At 23.3% G+C, this 23,445-nt stretch overlaps 1 protein-coding gene across 2 annotated transcripts; it reads right to left on the reverse strand.

Moving 5' to 3' along the window:
* Nucleotides 1-295: 295 nt before the first annotated feature.
* On the reverse strand, nucleotides 296-20,264 carry LOC129609003 (probable serine/threonine-protein kinase fhkB). Of its 2 annotated transcripts, none has more exons than XM_055520831.1 (5): nucleotides 20,129-20,264; nucleotides 3,313-3,578; nucleotides 2,744-2,914; nucleotides 2,613-2,666; nucleotides 296-2,321 (listed from the first exon to the last, which is right to left on the reverse strand). In XM_055520831.1, exons 2-5 carry the CDS (start codon nucleotides 3,454-3,456, stop codon nucleotides 978-980), a joined length of 1,713 nt encoding a protein of 570 aa, XP_055376806.1. In that variant the 5' UTR covers nucleotides 3,457-3,578; nucleotides 20,129-20,264; the 3' UTR covers nucleotides 296-977. The 2 variants fall into 2 exon arrangements, with proteins under 2 accessions (XP_055376806.1, XP_055376807.1); XM_055520832.1 differs by lacking the exon at nucleotides 20,129-20,264 and adding an exon at nucleotides 15,383-15,562.
* Nucleotides 20,265-23,445: the final 3,181 nt, after the last annotated feature.

The following is a 23,445-nucleotide window of genomic DNA, read 5'->3' on the forward strand; positions in this document are numbered from 1 at the left end:
TCGATTAAGAAGTTCAAGTTACAAGATGTTCGAATAAAACAAGTTTGATCACAATAATTGAATATTATGAACATTTTTAAAAAGGAAATTTTAAAGTAAGACAACAGGTTTACACTGGCTTCTTTATACTATCCTCAATGACCTAAAACACTAAAAGGCATAATTTTTATTAGAAATCAAAGTAATAAAAATTTTTATATAATTCATCAATGGTGGTTTTCGTTTTTTATTTATTTATTATTTAATTTTTATTAATTACACATAATTTTGTTGTATATATATATATATATATATATATATATACGTATATGTACATTTATGTAACATTAAGCATTTTATTACAATAATTAAATTCAAAAAAATTCATTTTTAAATTAAAAGTTTACATATAAAATAATAAAAAAAAAACATAACTAAAAATAAAATTAAAAAAATTTATATGAAAAAAATTAAAAAAAAAAAACAATAATTAAAAATTACAACAAAAATTCAAATAATTAAAATTAATATTTTTAATAGTACACAAATTTTATTGGGGGGTAGAAAAAAAAAAGAATTCATTTCAACATTTCTCTTAATTTTCGTACTCTAGTTGTAGCGTCCAATTATTTTACTAACATTAAGGCTGGATTTAGATATTTGAATTGAAATGTTGATTATAATAAAGTAAAGTTGTATTTGAAAATTTCCCTTTAGTTCTCTCAAAGTAACTAATGGAATTAGTTTTCAAAGAGCTTTAAAAAATTAATTAATTTTTCAGATGGGGTTTTTTAAATTAGGTGTAGGTAACAAAATAATTAAATTTTTTTGACCCAAATTTATTAATTGACAAAAAATTTTCCTTCGTCTTAGGGTCTTAAAAAATATTTCTTTTTATATACAAATAGCATTTACATCTATTCACCTTCTATCTTTTATACATTGATACATAAAAAAAAAATTTCCAGAAAATAGAAAAAAAATTTTCTAAATATTCTTTAAGAATTATTTGAAGATGTAGGATGACTTGAATAACTTAATAATGTTCCAGCATTATTTGGTTTTAAATCATTTGGATTAACATTTATTCTTTCATGTCCATTTGAATGTTGTATTTCAACATCATCATGATCAATATGATCTGGTTCAATAACTAAAGATCCATGTGGACCATGTGTTAAATGACCATGACCAAGATGTTCACCTAAATGATGATGACCATGTTGATGATGCATATGATGATGATGTTTTGAATGAATTTGATGAATTGTTTCATCCTTATTCGAACCACCATTATTCACTGAAGAAGAAGACGACGAAGAAGAAGAAATTGATGATGGTTTTTCAATTTCATTTGCAGCACTTGAATCTGTTGAGCTACCAATACTGCCAGATGTATTATCACCACCAACATGATGTATTGTACCAGTATTACCATGATGATGTTTATGATGCATATGATGTGTATGTATTTTATGATGTAATTTATGTAATAAAGAATTCTCATTTAAATCTAATTTATTCGGTATATTTTCAACTTCAACATCATTATGATGATGTTGTTCATTATGTTCATCACTTCTATCATCATAATCTTCATTCGATGATGAATTATCTGTATCATATTCATGATGTGATGGTTTCTTAGAATGATGATTTTGATGTTGATGATGATGTGTATAATGATGTGTAAAACCCATACCAATATGTGATCCTTTCAAATGACCCATACCAACATGTGAACCATCATTAAATGAAATATCATCATTATTTTCATCATCATCATTATTATTATAATTATGTTCAGAGCCGCTACCTTCATGATGATTATTATTTTTACGTAATTTTTCAAAATATTTTGAATTATCTAATGCTTGTAATGTTTCCAATAGCTTTGGTAAATCTAATTCTATATTTTCTCTATAGAAACTGTTTACTAATGCAGCAATTGTTGAATCACTGACTTTCTCTTTAGATTGTTCATTAATTATTTTCAATGCTTCAGTTAATTGTTCTTTATCCTTTTGTGAATTTTCTGATTGTATATTTTTTAATAATGTCATAATTTGACTATTCATTAAATTCTTTAATAATTTTGAACGTTCTGGATCTAAATTAAAGAATTTTGGATTAATTTCATCACGATTTTGTAAAGCATCTAATAAATCTGGTGCATCATTTTGTAATTCTTTTATTTCTTTGGCTGAATTTCCAAGTAATATTTGTTCTAAATATTTATCTTTTTCACATGATGTACATGTACAATTTGTTATATATTGAACAACTTTTAATTGTTGCGATTTTTTATCAGATTCATTATTAGCGTCACATTCCAAATTAATCTAAAAAAAAAAAGAATTTAAAAAAAGAAGTTAATTTTGACGAACGAACAAAATTCCAAAGAAAATTTCAAATGTGTTCGCCTAAATATATGCAATATTAAATGAATAAAATTTTAATAGAAATTTTTAGCATATAAAGCAGTCTAATTCAAAGCTTTTTAAATATAGCTAACAAGATGCATATATCTTATCTCTTCATCTGTTTTGAAATAAAAACTAGCAATAAGAAATTTATTTGAAGAAAATTAATTACCTATATTATAATTTTTATTTCAGAATTATTAAACTTACATGAATTAATTTCTTTTCTGATGGTTGACAGCTATCACAATATGGAACTATAACCTAAAAATAAAATAATATAAAGCAAAGTATATTCAAAATTACTAAAATTGAATTGAAAAAAAAATTATTATATTTACTTCTCCAGGATCACTTGGTTCTGTATGTGGTATTGAGTAGCTGAAACATGCACCAACACAAACATTATTATCAATTTCAACTGATTTACATCCAGGATGGCTAATTACTTGTTTTATTGGCAAAACATTACACCATGAATGTTTATCTGGGTACAAAGTAATATTGTGAACCTATATATGAAAAATGAAAATTGTAAATATAAATTAAATAATTTCTTGGTTTATATTAGAAAGAAAATCTATTAAGCAAAATTTCTAGAAATATGAAATTTTTAAAATTTTTTCAATGTTGTCAACATTACAAGGAGATTTTCAATTTTTCCACAATTAAAATATAATAGTATACTAGATTTAAAATACCACACTTGTCAAATTAGTAGCCAATCAATTTTTTATTACTATAATTCTTGGAGGAAATTAAAAAATAAATTTAACGCACTGAGTCTATCCCCAGAATAATTTTCTCGGTTTAAATTTTTGATTAACCAATCGCTGGCTGTGGTATTCAAGTCTTAAACAATATTATTGAAAATTTTACTCAATAAGCGTTAATTAACAATAATAAATACCTTATGTTCCCGATGTCCATTCACTGAGCTCAATAATAATAGTGATTCCAATAAAATAAAAATTAAAATGTCTTTTGTTCGCATGATTTTGTAAAATTTTTTCACATCAATATTAAATTTTCCTGGAGATTCTAATGATTCCATTGCTACTCCTTTGCTTTGATTTTTTTTTCAAATTAAATTCTGGTTTTTTACGCCTCAATTATTTTTTTTTTTTTGATATTAAAGAATTGCTTCAAAAGACCATTTAGAAAATTTTTAAAAATCTAAAATGAATAAAAGAATAAATTAAATTGTATAAAGAAATTAGAATGAATTTTTGTATTTATAAATTTTTATTTTTTTATAATGTCAAATGAAATTAAAGATTTTGACAAAAATAAAAAAAAAAAAGCTAAAATTAAAAAAGTATAATAAACAAAGAAAAAGCGTGTTTTACTAATTTATAATCTCAATAAATTATTTGAAAATCACAAAATGGAATTAATAAATAAGAAAAATAAAATACATAAATGACTGTTAAATTAAAAACAAAATGTTGAAATTATTCAATTGAGTTTTTTTTATTCAAATTTGGCAACTTAAATTGAATGTTTCAATTTTTCTTTTATTTGCAATGAATTTTCTGTCAATTCATTGGGATAATTGATCTTTGAAATTCTTTCTGTTATTTTTAGCCCAAATGATTCTTCTGTCCCCGTTCAGCATATAGTTTTTTTCTCGATTACTTCAAATTGGCAAATGGAAACGTAATTTGAGAGGTGAATTGATATTGAAAATAACAATGTTTAAAGGTTAAATGTACAATTGCACAGAGGGTAATTACGTACAAAACTGAATTTGTTTTCTTTTTTCTCAACATTCTTGTTATTATATTTTCTTATTTTTTTCAGGTATTCTGAGACAAAAACACTATTATCAGTAAATTAGAATTACGACTACATATTCCAAATTTGAAGAAAATTTATTTTCTATACTTGATGGGAGATACTACTAATTATGACAACTGGAAAATTTCTTATTTTTGTTTTTAATAAAAATATTATTGTGAATAATTGTTAAATTCATGAATCTGAGTTATCAAACATGTTGTAATTGTATTACTGTCAAAATTTTTTTCTCCAAAATCATTCAAATTGAACTACATAACATAAATTTATATTTTATAATTTCTACTATTCGTTATATGAAATATAACAATTCCATCAATATTATGTATAATTTTATTTTATTTAAAATGAATTTTAAATACATATAGAAATTTGTATTATTTTAAGGGCTAATCTAAAATGCAATCGTATTTGATACTTGAGAATAACACCAAACAGTGACACTTTGGTACAATCCTACATTTGTAATGGTAAAGTGACATTTCCATATCAATTTTTAAAATATTCTTAATGATAAATTAATTTTTTATCTACATATATTTTAAAATAAAAACATGAAATCAGAAAAATATTAAATAAATATGCACTTATGTATACAAATACACCTTTGCGATATGACAAGATTATTTTTGTTCAATTCACAATTTGATCTTGACACATGATCTTAGCAATTTTAAAATATTGCAATCATTTTTAACTAGGATAACATTAGTGTTTATGAAAAAACAATTTATAATTTTGATTAATACACAAATATTCTGCAAAATATCTGTTTGTTATCATAATTATGGTAATTTTTTAAATTTAAGTATATAAAGTGACCATATACCCTATAATAAAGAAATTAATATTTTTCCATGAAAAACGGTTTTAAAAATTTCAGCAAGACATCAATTAAGGTAATATCTTTGATTTGAAATAAAATATTTAACTAAAAAGGAGTAAAATACACTATTTTTAAATTAGAAGATTTTGAAATAAGCTGAGTGATCCTATGCTAATTCGAAAAATTTAAGCTTTAACTCAATTTACTGCATGGTCTGCATGGTTCCTGAGATCAGATCTGAAAGATTTTGGCATTACATTAGTTTTATCCAAATTACAGAATATGAAGCTACAGAACTGAAACATTAAATGAAACAATATATTTATGAGTGTAAAAACAAGCCTGATACAAAAATCGGAATATAAAATTTTGTAACAACTGTTTTCTTGAAATTTTTGTAGCTCTTCCAAATTTTTTAGAATATAAAGTACGAGTTATGGAGTTTCTATATATAAATTTAAATAGAATATAAATTTTGAATTTTTGGACGTCTTAAAAACTTTGAGAAAAAATTAATTTTTAAAATTCACCAATTCTCGTATGGTGAACGTGCTATATGAGACTCATAAAAACTTTGAGACTCACTCCCAAAATTTTTTGCATTTTTCATAGAAATGTATATAAAATTAGATCTCAAATTTAATTTTATCAACAAAAAAGTCAAATATTCCGTTACTGTTTTTTGGAATAAACCTAAAATTCAAATGCTAACAAATTGTATTTTTATATAATATTTTTTAATAAAATTTGTTTCAATTTTTCAATTTATTATCCTATAGAAGTCAATATTCCTTAGTGAAAAATAAATCACTATATGCGCTTAAAAATTCCCCGTAGTATACCTATTACCCGTTTGAGCTAAGACTCTTATTTATTGGAAAGACTTTGAATGTGGTCACTTTTAATTTTTTTGAAAAACCACATTCAATATAAATTTAATTTATTCATGTAAAACATGTTTGTCTACACTCACACTATTTGAACCACATAAAATTTTTCCATACTTTAATTTCCATACTTTAAATTATAAATTATAAAAATTTCCTTCAATTTATTTTTTTTTTCTTGTAAATTAATGAACTCCATTATATCGAAAATTTCATAGAAATTATTCATGACACAATATTAAATAATATGTATTAGATTAAATATTAAAAATTACTCCATATACATATATATACAAAAAATTTAATGTGCGGATGTATGTATATGACTGTGTTTTAAAATTATGCATAATATGTAAGTTTACCGTTTCAATATTAAAGACATAATCTTAAATCGTTCTTGAAACTGAATGCAATTAACATGGTTATAACACTCGTATAAATTTTGTTATATATACTAATATTTTAATGATCAGTACTGTTATATATAGAGCAAAATAACGATATATTGATTACTTAGAAATACATATGTATACAATGTGGTTAATGATTATATGTTCATATACACTTAAAAATAAATTTATTTAGAGTTAAAATCTTGCTAAAGGAGCTGAAAACATATTAAATATTTAAACTGGTATTTAGGTCAATTAATTTTATTGTTTTAATTAGTATAAATTTAAAGTAAGAAAAAATGTATAAAAGAGGTTTGATTTTGTTTGAAAAATAACCATGTTGCATGCAATACTAATTAAGTATATTTGGGCCATATTTGTTTTATGACACATTTTTAAGCTAATCAATTAATATGCTAAATACTTTAATGCTTTCAACTCTGAAAATTAAAGACAATATCTGACGAACATACAGAGTTTCTCGAACCAAGCTTTAATTCATTATATAAATAACGAATTAAAGTTTTTGTTGCTAATTTTTCCACGTGCCCTCATACTGAATATTATATTGAAATAAAAGTGAATTTAGAACTGTTATACCGCATTGTTTAGCTCTTATATTTACATTGTGTTTATAGCCAGTAAAAAAATTAATTGATTTATTGTTAATACAAATTAAACTGAAACTTTTAAATAACACTTAACTGCATTTTAAATAACACTTTTACCTAAATTACATACATATATATTTATGTATATGCTTTAAAAAACAATTAAATCTACATATGTACATACACATATAAAAATTTTCATTTCTAAATTGTAAATATTTTTGAATTATAAGAAAGAAGGGTGTGTGATTTTCAAGATTTAATTTATTTAAACTTTTTTTTCTTATAAATATGCTAATTTAAAATATATAAGTTATATAAAATTCGTATTTGAATTAAATTTTAAATATGTATTTGAAAATTCATACATATGTTTATGTATGTGTGAAATTATTTTTTTTAAATCTATATTTTTTATTTATAGAATAAAAATTATATGAGGCGCAAATTTTAAAAAGTATCTAAAAAATAATATGAGCTTAATCGAATATTAAATGCCTAAAAAAATATCTTGAAAATCTCTAATTTTTCATAGTCTACAAATATAAATTACACGAACATATTTTAAATGTTGCAAATTGTCAAAATTCATTTTTTGTCAAAAGGAATTGTGACAATTTGCAACATTGTTCAAATTTGAAACTGTTTATGATGATTTTTCAAAATAAGAAGCTCACAAGACCAAACTTACTATTTTTCATTAAAATAACTGAATTATACGGTCTCGTATATTTAAATAATATATACGGTCTCGTATATATTAAATACGGTCTCGTAAAAGGAACTTACAATGATCATAAGTCATAAATTTCAAAATTAAGCGTAATATGGCTGTTTAATTGACAGTTAACTCAATTTTTTAATTTATATTTGTCTAAACTAAAAAATATTATGAAATAAATTTAATTGAATAGGTTTAAGAATAAAAAATAACCAGTAAAAATCGCAAAATTCCATATATTTAAGTTGTACTGTACTTATACTCGATTTAATCGAAAATATGAAGTTAACGTCTTACTTGTATGCTTATAAAGTATATAAAGATTAATTTGCACTTAAATACCCAATGATATACAACTATACAAAAAAAAATATAAATACAAATTATATATTTTAATCTTATACAAATACATGTGCTAGAATATGTATATGTATATATGCATGTATATATATTAATAAAGGTGAGGAACATCTAAAAATCAGCAATTCCATCATTAACAATTTGCATTTTTTATTTTGCTTTTAACTTTTTTATTATTCTTATAAGGTCTAAAAAAGAGTGGCGAACAGTACTAGAAACAAAAATAATATTTTATTTATTATAAAAAAAAAAAAGAAAGGAAACAATCCAAGAAACGGCGAACTGGTTTGCATATAGAAAAAAAACTGGACATCGAATAAAAAATAATTTAAATTTTGTGTGTCTTTTTCTCTCTTTTCTGTTTTTTTTTTATTCAATAGATCAATGAACATCAAATAAATTATAACTGATTACATACATACATTTGTATATATATTATACACGGTGGCCAAGACATGAATGTATCACTGAGGTATCGCTCTTTTGTGTATACAAAAAATGTTCTGTTGTTGCTACTTTTTCAGTGATTTGGATCAGGTTTGCCTATCATAGACATGCTATCCCTAAAATTTTTGTTTGGAACTCGACGCCAATTCACGTAAAAAATAGGCCAGTTACGTGAATGTATGAGGTAATTTAAGGGTTAAAGGAAAATTGCTGATAAAGTTTTTTAAAAATTTTTACTTTAAACATAAATAATTAAATTTTTCATCAACAACTAAAAAAGGTTAACATTATTCAGCTGCACTTAAGCCAAATTCAATACGTAGCGCTCCCGGGATATAAGGAAAAAAGTAAAACTTGGACGCACTTCATAAACACGGGCTTTGAGCTCTAATAATAAAAAAAAACCTGTTGTTTTAACGTCCTCTTTCCGAACTGCTTCGGCAAATTGTTTCCTATCTAGGATACCTTGTATAAGATATATAAATATATACATATATAAAGCTGTACAAAATAATACTAAATATTATTAGATATAACAATATTTTACATAACAAATTCGCATATCATATTATTTTCATTCCGTTTTTTTTTTTTCTAAAAAGAATCGAACGATATGATGACGTTGACTAAAAAAAATATATCCATACATTGTGTGTGTATGTAGATCATAATATAGATATTATATATTAATATGTGTACGTGTGTATTTATGCGCGTTATATGCAAAATTCTATTTAAGAGTAGAAAATATATAAAAAATTTTTGCCTATAAATAGTCATTCATTCTTAAAAGAATTATCGTCAACCCAATTAACGTACTCGTATATAACATCGAATTTAATGTATGCGTGTATGAAGTACAAGACGGAACTTATATATACAATTTATAATTAATATAAATAAGTAATTAATGCTTATGGTGCTATTGCATATGGAACGAAGTCTTCTTGTTTTAAGTTTTTATTTGGCGTTTTTATCACTTCTACAATTAATGTCACAGTATAAAGTTTGATTTGATAATTTAGTAAATTAAACATAAGAAATTAATAAAAAATTAATAAATAAATTTGTTGTATTCGAAATAATGATGAAAACTACAGAGCATAAATAATCCACAATCAGTCTTAGAACTCGACTTATTTGCCATTAATTATGAAGCATATTACGTACGTAGATTTATACAACTCCGGATGATATGCAATTTTTAATGTTGCAATAATTGTTTGATTCCTTATTTTGTTTGATTATGGTCAATAACTCCTTTTGTATACTATACAACTGTATGATTGTATTTATTAAAGTAATCAAACAGGTTGTAATAATTCGTAGGCAAACTAATAGCAAGAATTTTAGTTAACGCATTCGATTTGTATTGATACAATTATTTACTTGCTTACATTATATGTGATCAATGATAATTGCATCAATATTTTATTAGAATAAAAAAATTTTATACAAAAAAGAGTAAGATGTTCATCAAGTTAAACCTTTTCAGCCCCACAATGTTTTACAATGAACAAACTAAATAGAGAAATGAACGAAAATAAATATTTTTCTTACTATTTCAATTTTTTTTTATTAAATTTAATTTTTTTTTCATCAAAATTATAGTATGATTGGTGTATGAAATTTCAATAAATTCGATCCGCTTATAATCTCTTCCCTCGTTTTTCACTTTTTCATTCGATATCTTATTTGCCTTCGTTTGGCAAATTCTATCCTATACAAACTAGTTAACCTTCAAAAAAACAAAAACAATAATTTGTTTTTTTTTTTTTTTTGCAAAGCTTGATTTTAAAAAATAAAAAGCTGTAATAATAATCTTTAATTCAACTTTAATTACAAATCAAATAAATTTACATTTATTTATATAGAAATGTATACATAACATATGCTATATCGGGGCTGCATAACCAGTTGATTTTGACACCAAATTCGGGTGATCTTGTGTTAGAAATATTTTCTTGATTGCAAATTGAACAAAAAATTTTAAGCAGAAATATTCAGTTCTGAATCTTCTTATAGGAGTAGGTAACAAAAGCATGTTTATCCTGAATTTTTCCAAAAAGGATTTATGGTATTTAGTCATCATAAGAATAGCAAAGTGTTATTGGACGCTAAGTTTCATTTCTATTAATGTGCAGCCTCTCTTTTTGATAATATGAAAAAATTTTGTTAGGTCACTCTCATAAGTTTGACATTAATCAAAATGGCTTACACACATACATATTTCATTAATTAATTTTAAAATCAAATGAGGAAGACTAACATTGCATATTCTTGAAGAATTCTAAAGAAAGTAATCAGAATTTCTTGTCTTTTTTAGTAGATTTCGAGACAATGGTGTTAATATTACTTAATTTTTAGAAAAACAAATGTTCGGCAGATCTGCTGTATTTTCTTGTATATTTTCAATATATACATATTATCTAAGTATATTACAATCAATATGAGCTGAGTATCAATATTTAAACAAACACTAATAAAAGTATAAGAATCTATATTTAAAATGTAATATAATCATACAACGAAAACTTCTCTAACTTACCTGGGTGTTTGTAATTAGAATTCAACAAAAAAAAAACAGCAATGAAAAAAAAATTAATTCTAAGATAAATTTAAAAAACAAAAAATAAAAAAAAAAAAATTGAATATTAGAAACACAAATTTATTAATAAAAAAATAATATACCAGAGTCGGATTGAATTGGTATTGAGGCACTCCAAATTAAAATGTTGTTAAACAAGTTCGTCCGCACTAAACAGTAACATTTAACAATTACTATTGGGTAAATTGGTTTTTATAACATGTGTTTGCAATAAAAAAATTTTTGTACCCCATTTATGTATAAAGAAATCTGTTAATACGGCTGTGAACTCAAGCTAGTAAATTAAATTCTAAAATTATCTGATTTTATAATAAATTCAAAAACTAAATCAAACTGTTATATGCTTGTAGTTATAAATCGACAAATAATCTTAGAAATTTGATGAATATATAGATAAATAAGTTTTTTGTTTGATAAATTACAAACTTCGTTCATGAATGTAAATCTAATCGCAGTCTGACATTTAATTTAACATTTATTTGCATTTCGATTGAAATTTTTGAATCGATTTGAATTAAATTGGTAGGATCAAATCGACTTGAATTGATAATAACCCTTAGTATATCTGATAAATATTTTTGACAAGTTTCATTAATCAATTAATTGTATTTCGTCTGTCCGTCTATTTACACAGTTTCGAAAAATCCACACCTTTCAAAATAGAGCAAAATATTAATTTTTGAAGTAATTTTTCCCCTACCAGGTAACTTACTTCAAATGTCAATGTTCAATCCTATTTAACCGACATTAATAAAATTCTTAATCAATTTTATTAAATTTCAATAAGATTTTTGCAACCGACCCTGGATGGAAAGAAAAAATTATTTTAGTTGTGCGGTTAGAAAAAAAAATCAAGTTTATATAATGCAAATAAGTGCATTAAAAAATGCATACAATTTTATCTCCGCTTTTCTTATATTTTTTGCGTCTTGTTTAAAGAAACTGTAAAATATGTACTAACACAAATAATTTATAGGAAAAAAAAAATTGCAATTATTAAAAAGAAACCAAGAAAAAAAAAATCGATAAAAAAATGCATAAATAATAAATGATAACTAGAAGATTATTTTTTTTATTAAACAAAAAAACAAAGTAAAAATTATTTAAAAAAATATAATTTGCTTTTTTTATTAAAAAACGACCAGAATATAGTCAAAAGAACCGGTTGAAATCTTGAACTTCAATTTCATGAAACTATAAAGAATTAACTATGCATACTTTTTATTTTGAGTTGAACAAGTAATAAAGAATTAATTTCAAATTCACAAAACTCAAAAAGAAAAAAAATAATCGAATTTTTTTGACAATTGGTATTTGAGTTTAATTTTTGAACTGTCAAAAATCATGAAAATAGCAGAATTGTAAGTAGAAAATTGCAATTTTTTTTTAGCGAAAAAAGTTATTGTGGTACTCCAGGGTTGATATCAGTTAATTTCGTTTTAAAACAATAAGAATTTTATTTGATTTAAATAAAAAAAAATGTTTTTAAATTTAATGGACTTTTATTTACTTTAAAATAACTTTATTGACTTTACATTCTTGATCCTATTTCCTTAAAACTTATGTGATACAAATACTTTATGGAACATTTGAAGTATTTGCAGAGTTTCAAATGGTGCGTTATTCCGCTCTTTTAAATTGTTCAATGCGGTTAAAGCTTTGTATCTTACATAGTAATTAAATACTTACATAGTAATTTTAAAAGGTGTGCTGTATATAAGATATTTCGCTAAGTTATTGAACACATTTTATAACAAAATAATTTGGTGTGAAATAAAATTACGGCATAAATGTTTTCAACATATGGGCTTATATATGTATGTAAATTGTCAGAAGACTTTTATATATCTTTCAATTTGCATTTTTTCGACTTAGCGAATTTCGTCGTCTTTGGAACTACTAATTACGAGTATATACCGTTTCATATATTTTTACTCATTTTAAATCTGAGAAATAAAGTTTTTTTTTGAGCGAACTACATCCATCTGCTGGATCATTTTCATTTTTATAATATCATATATATAACTATCGAATTAACTTTAAAAAAAATCCAAATAATTTTCAAATAAAATATTTTAAGAGTTTCATTAGGGCAATAAAATTTGAGAATAAATTTAAAATGTTCTAAAAAAACTTTAAATTTTTAAGTTTGATAAATCGAATTCAAAGTAAATAGCAATATTGAAATTGATAATAATTAACATGAACACACAAACTGCACAATTGTATATACATATATGTAACTAAATGCCTGCAGGTAGCTTCATCTATTTCTGCACATTGTTGGAAGATCATATACAAACCAAAAACAATTTAAAAAAATATAAATTATTTTTTAACCGAAACCGAATCATTGGGAAAAAATTTTCTGGTTTATTCATTATCATATAACAATTACTGTGATGATAAAAATATATATAGATGATGCAAATAAATTGATAATTACCACAATATTTCATTCATAAATATTTGTAATTTCAATATATACATATAACATTGATAAACATAATAATAAAGAGGTAATCGAACTTTTAACCTTAAGGCGCCTCAATGTTTAAAGTATGTTAATAAAAGGCGCCTCTATGTACTAAATTCAATTCATATTATATATATATAATATATATATATATATATATGTACTTAATTATTATTTTATATGTCTTCGTGGTTACCTTTCGATTATTCATTTTATAAACAATATATTGGCGAATATACTTAGATTTGTAATTGTTAATTTAATTAAAATATAAAAAATTAATTTATTACATATGCATTTAACATGATGACATTGTTAATAATATTAATTATTAATTGGTTTCATATTACTTTTTAAAGCCTAATTGAAAAGGGAACAATTTTATTAAGGTTTCTGGTTTATAAATATGATTTAAAAACAGAATTTTTAATCAGAAATTAAAGTAAAGAGAAAATAAATTCGAATCGAACCAATTGTTTATAAAGATTGCGAACATTTCATTTAAACAAGTGAATTTACTTAAAATTGAAAAAATAATATAATACTTGCACTCCGCTAGGAAGGAAACAATGAGAGGCGGATTAGACGAAAAATTTTCGTGAATAGGGAAATTGAAATTTTCAATGGTTAATTTAGAATTGGAAAATTTAGCAGAAAATTTTAAAGATATTTATATGTTATCGCCTAGAAATAACTAAAACTTCAGACTCCTGCAGATTATAAACTAAATGTGTAACTACAATTTAAAATATTATAAAATTAAAAAGGGTTCAAAATAATGGTTAATTTAAATGCTCCTTCTAACAAATGGTTTTGCTATTTTGTAACAATCCTTTTATACTTTAAAATGTAGTTGTTTTGTTTGTGAAAAAAGTCCATTTTAGAACCTTCAAGACGTCATAACTTCCAAAGAAGGCAAGGTTAATTGAAATTTTGTTCTTGAAAAATAGATTATTTATTTCAAGTAGAAGTTCTGTAAGCGGACGCACTAATGGAAGACGGACAGAATAAAACTAGTAAGCATATTTTTTTACTAAATTTACTTGAAAAGAAATGTGAAAGAAGGAAACCAAAGATTATTGGGATAATTAATTAATGATCGACTATATTACCCGTTATGTTCATAATGAATAAACAATAGAATAACAAAGTTTTAAATTAAAATATCAATGATTTTTATAATATCATTTAATTTGTTATAAATTCTAAAAATAGATCTCTAGATATATGAGAAATATGAGAATATTTAAATACAATTTTTTTAGCCATAATAAATTAAACCATACATGAATGAAAAAAAAAAAGAAAATTCAAGATCAGTTCCTGTAGAAACCACAATATACACCAACCATATAATTATGCAGAAATGATCAGAAATAATGGTAAATCAGTGGTTAAAATTCAATCTACGTTAGTACTACTATTATTAAAATTATTCTAAGAAGAATTACTTGGGAAATTCATATTAAGGTTTGTAGGTGTTCCTACAATATAGCTACAAAATATTTTTCTTTAAAAATCTTTTGAATTCGCAAGATTTAGGATCATGTTCTATTAATCACTCGTATACAGCGGTAGAATTGGGGTACTCCGAACTTAATTGTTATGAACAAGCTAGCCGAACACTGAATAATATTTATTGCTATATACGCACCAAATTAATACCAACTGCTAAGCCCTGAACAAGTGCATATATATTCCACTACATACATGTCTGCGAAATAACGTTAAACATACTTATTTATATACATACACACATATGTATTCAGTAATAATATTAAACTAGAAAAATTAAAAACAAAAATAAAAAAGAAATTATAATTAATTCCGACATATTTTTATACAAACTTACATTTTATGCATAAAATATAATTGCTGCGCGACCTAATCACTTCTATATTTTGCGTTCATTTGATAACCGCCTCTAGTATTTTGCTTTTCTTTGTATTTTCTACTTAGAAATTTCTAAATAGTTGCCGATCGATACTTTTTTTTTTAATTTTTTTATAAAACTAATTTTGAGCGTATAACAGTTTTGTCTAATTTTTCTATACACTTTTTATTTTTATTTTCTGGTTTTTTATTGTAGGAAACAAGGGATAGTTGTTAAATTTTTGCCTTACGTAACACCAAAGTGATACAACGAAACGCCCTCGTTATTTAATTTGAAATAAAGGAAAAATATGAAAAAAGTATGAAGCCCAAAATTACAGGACTCGGAAGTATGAAATTTCTGTTGCCTATCTAATGAACTATTATTGCAGCATGATATTGAAAACAAAACCAATACAAAAACAGCAAGTTTATTAAGAGAAAATTTCAATGAGAATTCAATAAAACCAAATTCCTATAAGAGCAACTTTACTAATATTCAGAATTGAAATACTAACAATTAGAATTAAAGTTATATTCAATATTCTTATGACTGGCTAATTTATAATGTATTATCCATAACATCGAAAATCAAGCAGATCTCAAAATTTTTCGAATACTCTTTAACAAAAATTCCTCTGTATTTTAAGTGAAAATTTTATATAAAGAAAAAAGTGAGAAAATCCACTATAGTCTTGAAATAAATTACTGCATATAGTTTTCACCGATAGTCTTTCCCATAATCTATTACAGGCATACTAGATTTGACATTCAGTCAAATACAAGCTTTGACAGACGGGGAATTTTTTTAAAAATTGGAATAGTTTCGCAAATAAAATTGTGTTAACTTTTCAAAATTAATTTCTTAATAACTTTCCATATTAATTTATCCAAAAATTCCAGATTACAAATTATATCTATAGCAAGAGTGATACAAATTGTTTCCCCCAAAACTATTCTTTCAATATCACCTACCCATTGCAATGAAAGTTATAAAAATTCAAAGTCGGTTTTGAGGCAATCGATAACAAACGATTATACCAGTTTCTTCATTCTTGCAGTTTCCAATGATTTATGTATATCATTCTTAACTTGAACTATGGAAATGAAATTTTCGAGACGGAAATGAAAAGAATGGCACAAGATGCGCGGTGCCCAGTTTCAATATATGTTCTTCTGTTAGGCTTATATTCCAAAAATTTCAATATACAGACTAAAATAATTTTTTTATTCGAAACCAATTTTTATTTGGTTTTATCTCGTAATTTGTTTTTATTACGCTAATAAACAGAAAAATATTAATAAAATACAAGTTTTAATATACACGAAAACCATACCTAATAGACAATCTATGAGTGTTTTTTAACTCCCAATAAAATGACCGGTTCAAAAATATATACATTGCACATACATAACATAGATCTACGTATATATAGATCTATCTACGTATATATAGATCTATGTACGTACAATAAAAAATAATATTACTTTATAGTAAGATAAAGATAAAAAAAGAAAAGAGAAAAAAAAATAGACAAATTCGCATAAAATTTTATGTGGGTTTTTTTTACTTTGGGTTTTAGAAAAATTATGAAAAGAAAAATTTAATTTTTTTTTTTGAGAGAGAAGAAAAAAAAAGCTTTTCTTTTCTCTGAAATTTTTTTACTCTTTTCCACCGTTTTTAACCATAATTTTATTTTTTTTTTTATTATTTTCTGTTTAATAATTACAAACAAATGAAAAAGAAAGAGTTTTGAAAGATATTAAACATGGTATTAAAATTTTTTTGGTTGTTTTCTTACTGTTCAACTAAACTCAACTGTACTGTTGTAAGATATTTTAGAGAGAAAGAGCAAAAATTCAAATTTCAAACTCCTACATTAATTCCTACATTTATTCGTGTATTATGCAGATATGCAGCAATTTGATATGGTATAACATTTTCAAATGTAAATATAAAATTTTCTTGCACAAATTATAATTTTTGCATTTTAATGTGTATAATTAATTGCTTTATCACAATATATTTTAGAACATGTTATGTAAAAAACGTTGTGGGAATGTGGGATTAAATTCTAGTATTCTAGTAGACATACAACTATATTCACTTTATCCACTCTTAAATTCACTTTATTGTGCCAGTTTAGGGTTTATAGTTATATAGAGTGTCCAAGACTCGATGTTATTCCCGAAATAGCACAATAGAATAAGTTCAGGCAAACAAAGTACACCAAGTAGAATATTTTTAATTCTTCTCTTTAAGTAAGTGAGATTTCAACCGTCCAACTTTTTTACTTACTTTTAGCTCGGGCAAATGAGATAGGCAAAGCCAATTTAGTGTACTTACTTTTAAAGCTTATGAAATTCCCCTTCTAACGGTATACTAATGGTGTCAAGGAATTGGCAAAAATAAGGTGTTTTATTGGTATTATTAATTTTTGAAGGGATGTGTTTCTATTTGCGTTTATGCACCACTTTCATTTCAACTTCAAACATTTACAAAAAAATTTTAGGAATATCATGCCTAAAGAGTAAAATTTTAAATCAAATTTCCAAAAAAATAATAAAAATTGGCTCAACCATATAAATTCAATTATATAATCCAAATTATGTTGATAATTCTTCAGATTTTATTGATATACCAAAAATGTAATTAAAGATCATTAAAATTCTGTTTTCTTCTTATATATATTAAGTGTTTTTCTTTAATAAAAATACTAAATTAATAATATCACGTATATGAATTAGAAAATTCAGTGCCATTAGGAGTAAATACTTTAATTATGCTCTCCTTTATTATTTAAAATAAAATAGAAGCAATATAATAGAAATAGTTTTAATAATGTCAAAAGCTAGACTCTTCAAAATTAGTTCCTTTTTTTTCAAATTAAAATCAAGCAAACAATAATCTTTTATTCTTTTATAATTTGCCTTAATATATGCAATATACTTTTGATAGTTTTATTGAAACTGTGGCTATTTTGAATTTGCAGTATTGTGTTTATGAAAAAAAAATGTTCTGGACCAAACATTTTTGTTTTCTTTTGCATATCATTTATTATTTTCAAATCTCAATAAGTTTTTGTAAATACAGTAAGAAATTTCATGAAAATTATAATTTCTCCAATTTATACTCTCAATTAATTTTTGGACCAGACATTTAAAAAAAAATATATAAAAAAAACAAAAACAATTCAACTGATTTAACTGCGCTAATCATGACAATTGAAATATTTTTTTGATACTTTAAAAATTTTTCTAATTAAGAATTGATTTTTAACATTTGTTCGTAAATATAAATATAGCGCAGTTTTTTGCTATATATATATATGTATGTACATATATATATCGTGATATGTTGCATTTATGATAAGACCTTAAATTTTTGGTCGAGGAAAAAATATTGTTTATACATGAAATAAAAACAATTCACATCTTTCGCAAATATGAATACATAAGTTTTTCGATGCTCCGATGCTTAGATTAAATTTTCACTGTTACCGATACCCAACAAATTTTGAACAAATTTTCAAATTTCCATGTTCATGCACATATTTAATTAAAATATAAATAGTATATTATAAATGGAATAATAACAAAATTATATTTAAATTTATTAAGAAAAGAAATACAGAAAAAAAAAAACATAATAAAATTTATTTAATTTTTTTGTGTTTATTTCTTAAAAAAGTAAAAAATGAACAATAAAAAAAAACAAAACGAAAGCACAACACTTTTAATATTAAACACAAATATCATTCGTATGTGTGTATGTTAACACAAAATATTGTACACAATGTAGTCATATACTCGTACATATGTACACAAGTATGTACACATATATAACGTGTATAATAGTTATGTTTTTAATTTTATTTAATTTTTTTTTTCTTTAAATCTGAAAATTTCACCTTTTACTTCTATATTTAAGTTTATTATAATTATATGTATATATTTATATATATGTATGTATGCATGTATATATATATATTATATGGTGGTCATTAATTATACCATCGCAAAAGCAGATAAATTCATAGTTTTTTTTTTGTATCCTAATTTTTATTTTCTTATTTTTTTTTTATATTTTTTTTTCTTAAACAACACCTATACAAGTAAAAATAACACTATTTTTTTTTTTTTTACCATGCATATGATTTTTTTATTTTTTGAATAAATAAACAATGTGTATACGTTTGTATGAGTGTTATAAATTAAAAATTTTTTTAATATTTAAAAAATAAAATTTTATTCACTTAATAAGCTTAAATTTTTGTACCCTTTTCTTTAATATTTTTATTTATTATTGCTGCTTAAAAATAAAATTTAAATCGCAATTTAAATTTTTTATGATATTAAGTAAGAAATTGTTAAAAAAATTTACACTGAGAAAATTAAACACTAAGAGCACCGCACACTTGATAATAGTGTTGCCACACTTGTATATAATTTTAATTATTTGCAAATTTAATTAGATTATTTTTTCAGATTTTCTATACATTTAATTAAAATTTAATTTAGGAAAATTAATTAAGGATAAAAAATATTAAATTCAATAACACGAACACTAAATTCAATAATACGAAAACTAAATATAATTAGGGTAACCGAATACACAATAATATTTGCATGAAAATGATTTTATTAAGATAAAAGAAAAAGTAAAAATCGTAATTATTACAAAATAAAATATTTTTTTTTATGAAATTAAAAAATAAAATAAAACCTTTTATTTTTGTTTTTTTTTTTCTTATTTTCTTTTTTATATATAGATTTCCCGCTTTCCGCTTCGTATATATATTTTTATATATATGTAATTATATACAGTTTATTATATAAAAGACAATCTCCGAATTGATCGCTTCAATGGTACATTTTAAACTAAAATCTCATATTAATAAAATTATATACGAAACCATTCGACTCTTTTCTCTATATATTTTTATATATATGTATTTATAAATTTATTATATATACTTACGTTATTCTATATAGTATATAATCTAGTGAGTATAACTGAATTGTGTGAGTATAGTACTCTCAAATAGTGTTGTTTTTCTTACCTTTATTTTTTTTTCTTATTTTCATTTCTTTTATATTTTTCTTCTTATTTTTATTATTGTCGTCGCTAGTTGCAAAAGAATATAGCAAATAAGGTGAAAATATATGCATATAAATATAATAAAATGTATACATACATATACATATATGACTTATATATGTATAAATAAATTTGAAGTTGATCTTCGCTATTATAAGTGATATTTAATTTAAAAAAAAAATGTTGAATGAAAATATTAAAATAAAATTAAATAACTTAATTTTTTCGATACTTAAAAAGCTTTCAATTACCCCAGCAGGGCAGTGCGTTGACTTACTGATTTTGTCCCTTCCTTAGTCCTTTATACCTTTTCTCTCTCTTCCCAAGATCATTCCGAACAAAAGAAATATCAAAAACCCAATTGGAATCGTATTGACAGCAAAGGAAAGTTTGACAACTGCACAGCGAAGATTTTTTACAACTTTACGGAGAAAATTTCTTATTGAATGGTAATGGCACAGCTGTTAAATTGCTAGAAATATTTAAAATTGCAAAAGCTTTAATTTTCTCCTTGCTCATCATCTATATATATGAAAGCTATTAAAAAATGAATTTAAAAACTTAATTTAAAAAACTTCTTAGAGTCATCAACATGTAATTCATCAGTAGTGCTACGATGTGTAAGAATCAAATTTAATAAAAAATAATGGTGAGATTAACAAAATGAATTATTCATGCGCTTATACATTTTTTTGTTTAAAATATTTAAGATTCAAACTTCATATTCCTTGTATGTTGCCATGTAGGTAAGTAAAATTTTGCAATAATTATAAGGTTATAGTAAAGGTTTAATAAATTATTAATTCATTTCCCATATTGTCGTTCTCATTTAATCATTTTAACTCATCTATTTTTGAACTTTACTTCTATAAATTTTATATTTTGTAAATTCATTTTAAAAATTTGTCACGTGGAATTGTTCAAGTGTGGGAACGCTGTTAAATTTTTTTTTTACATGCATTTCACTCTATTGGCAACTATAAAAGTTTAATACATTGTTATATTATTGAATTTCCTAAAAGTACAATGTAATAACGCTAGTTGAAAATAGATGCCAACACTTAGATTGTCAGCAATAGGTATTAAAATTTAAGTAGTTATAAACATTAAATGAATTTTAGAGACAGAAATGCAAAAATTTTTATTTCTTTGAATATAGCAATATACTCTACAAAAGCAAAAACACAAATTATATTTAGAAAATCGAAAAGTATAACTTATTAAAGTAAAGCTTTTATTTTTTTTTTTTGTGTATATTTTTAGTCAAAATCTCTTAGCATCTCATATTTCTTAATTTTTACATCTATTATTTTATTTAATTCTCAATATTCTCTATTTCGCATATAATGATAAAATAAAGTTGGGTTAGGTATCTTTTATTTTGTAGCATTTAATTTAATTGTACTCAATATAAAAAATTATGTACATACACACATATATGTGTACAAAAATAAGGTTATTTTATATATATATATATATATATATATATATATTATAGGATTATAAATGTTAATCATTAAAATTTATGGAAATGGAAAAATGAGCTTTTTGGGTACATTTAAGTAAAAAGTTTTCAATATTTTTCTAAATGTTGTGCCAAATTTTAGAATCAATTAAAAAAAATACTAAATAAATTACAATTGTAGAAGAAAGAAATTAAATTTAAATTACTTAAATTATATGTATATAATAATATATTCGAAATTAAAAATTTTTAAATTAGATATTTAACACATATTTGAAAAATTTGAGATTTTGACAATCCGAATAAGTAAACGAAAATATTTTTTTCTTATAAATTTACATAAAAAGAGAATTCGCCGCTCTTGAAAATTGACGTAAACAAGAGCATGAAAATAAATAATATGATTCAACGAAAATTTTAAGTTTAACCGTAAGAACTTATGATAAATAACAATATTATTGAAAAATACTAATAACAATTTTTTCCAGAACAGAGGCTTGTACAGTATAAAAAAAATTCCCTTGAAAAAATTAATTGCCAAATTTTATTTATAGTTTGACAAAGAGAAATTGTGTCAAATTTCTTAAAAAATTTCTCACAAATCATTCAAAATTCCATTGATGCATTTTTTTAAATGGAAGAATACAGATTTCAATGTCACCAAATAAAAGATGTCAACACAAACGGTAACTTACGTCAATCTTTAAATATAGAGCAAATGTCATAAATATAAATTAAATTTAAAATACTTCAGTATTATTTTAATTTATTCCTATTCTTAAATTCTATTTTTAATTTGAGGATTTAAAAATTTAATTTAAAATAATTGGCAAATATTATCATTATTTAGGAACAGTTTCTCGTTTAAGTCTTTTGTTTTAAAATAATAAAAAATTCTTAGAGTATTCTTTAACCATTGTGTATATAGTTATGAGTGACTCATAGTTATATGGTATATGGTGCTATACAGAACACAGTTTTTGTGATAACACATAATGCAATAATTGAGGGGTGCTAGTGACTGTTAAATTTTTTAAGTTAAAGCAGTGCCACTCTAAAAAATGTAGTTCTATTGTGTAATTACAAAAAATGTTTTTTTATGACACTAAAAAATATTTATATAAAGAATACGTATACTAGCAAATGATTAATTTTACATCCATAACAGGGAAAAAAAAATAAATTTTGTATACTAAATTAAGTAGTTCCAAAAAAGCTTTCTAAATCTAAATTAAACTTGTAATACAAATTTAGAACAATAAAATTATATTTTTTCAATATACTGGAGATTTTTCTAAAATAAAAACAATGATAAAAACAAAGGAATAATGCCCTCTTGTTCAAATTAAAAAATTTTCACACCATTAATGTACTCTTGTAAAACTCATTGACAAATAATTTCATTTCTAATGGCATTATAAATTTGCCAATCAGTTTATGATATTGGAAATTGTATACTTACATATACAGCGTGTTA

This window comes from Condylostylus longicornis, unplaced genomic scaffold (genome assembly GCF_029603195.1).
Source record: "Condylostylus longicornis isolate FDR11 unplaced genomic scaffold, ASM2960319v2 ptg000038l, whole genome shotgun sequence".
Classification (NCBI taxonomy): Eukaryota; Metazoa; Arthropoda; class Insecta; order Diptera; family Dolichopodidae; genus Condylostylus; species Condylostylus longicornis.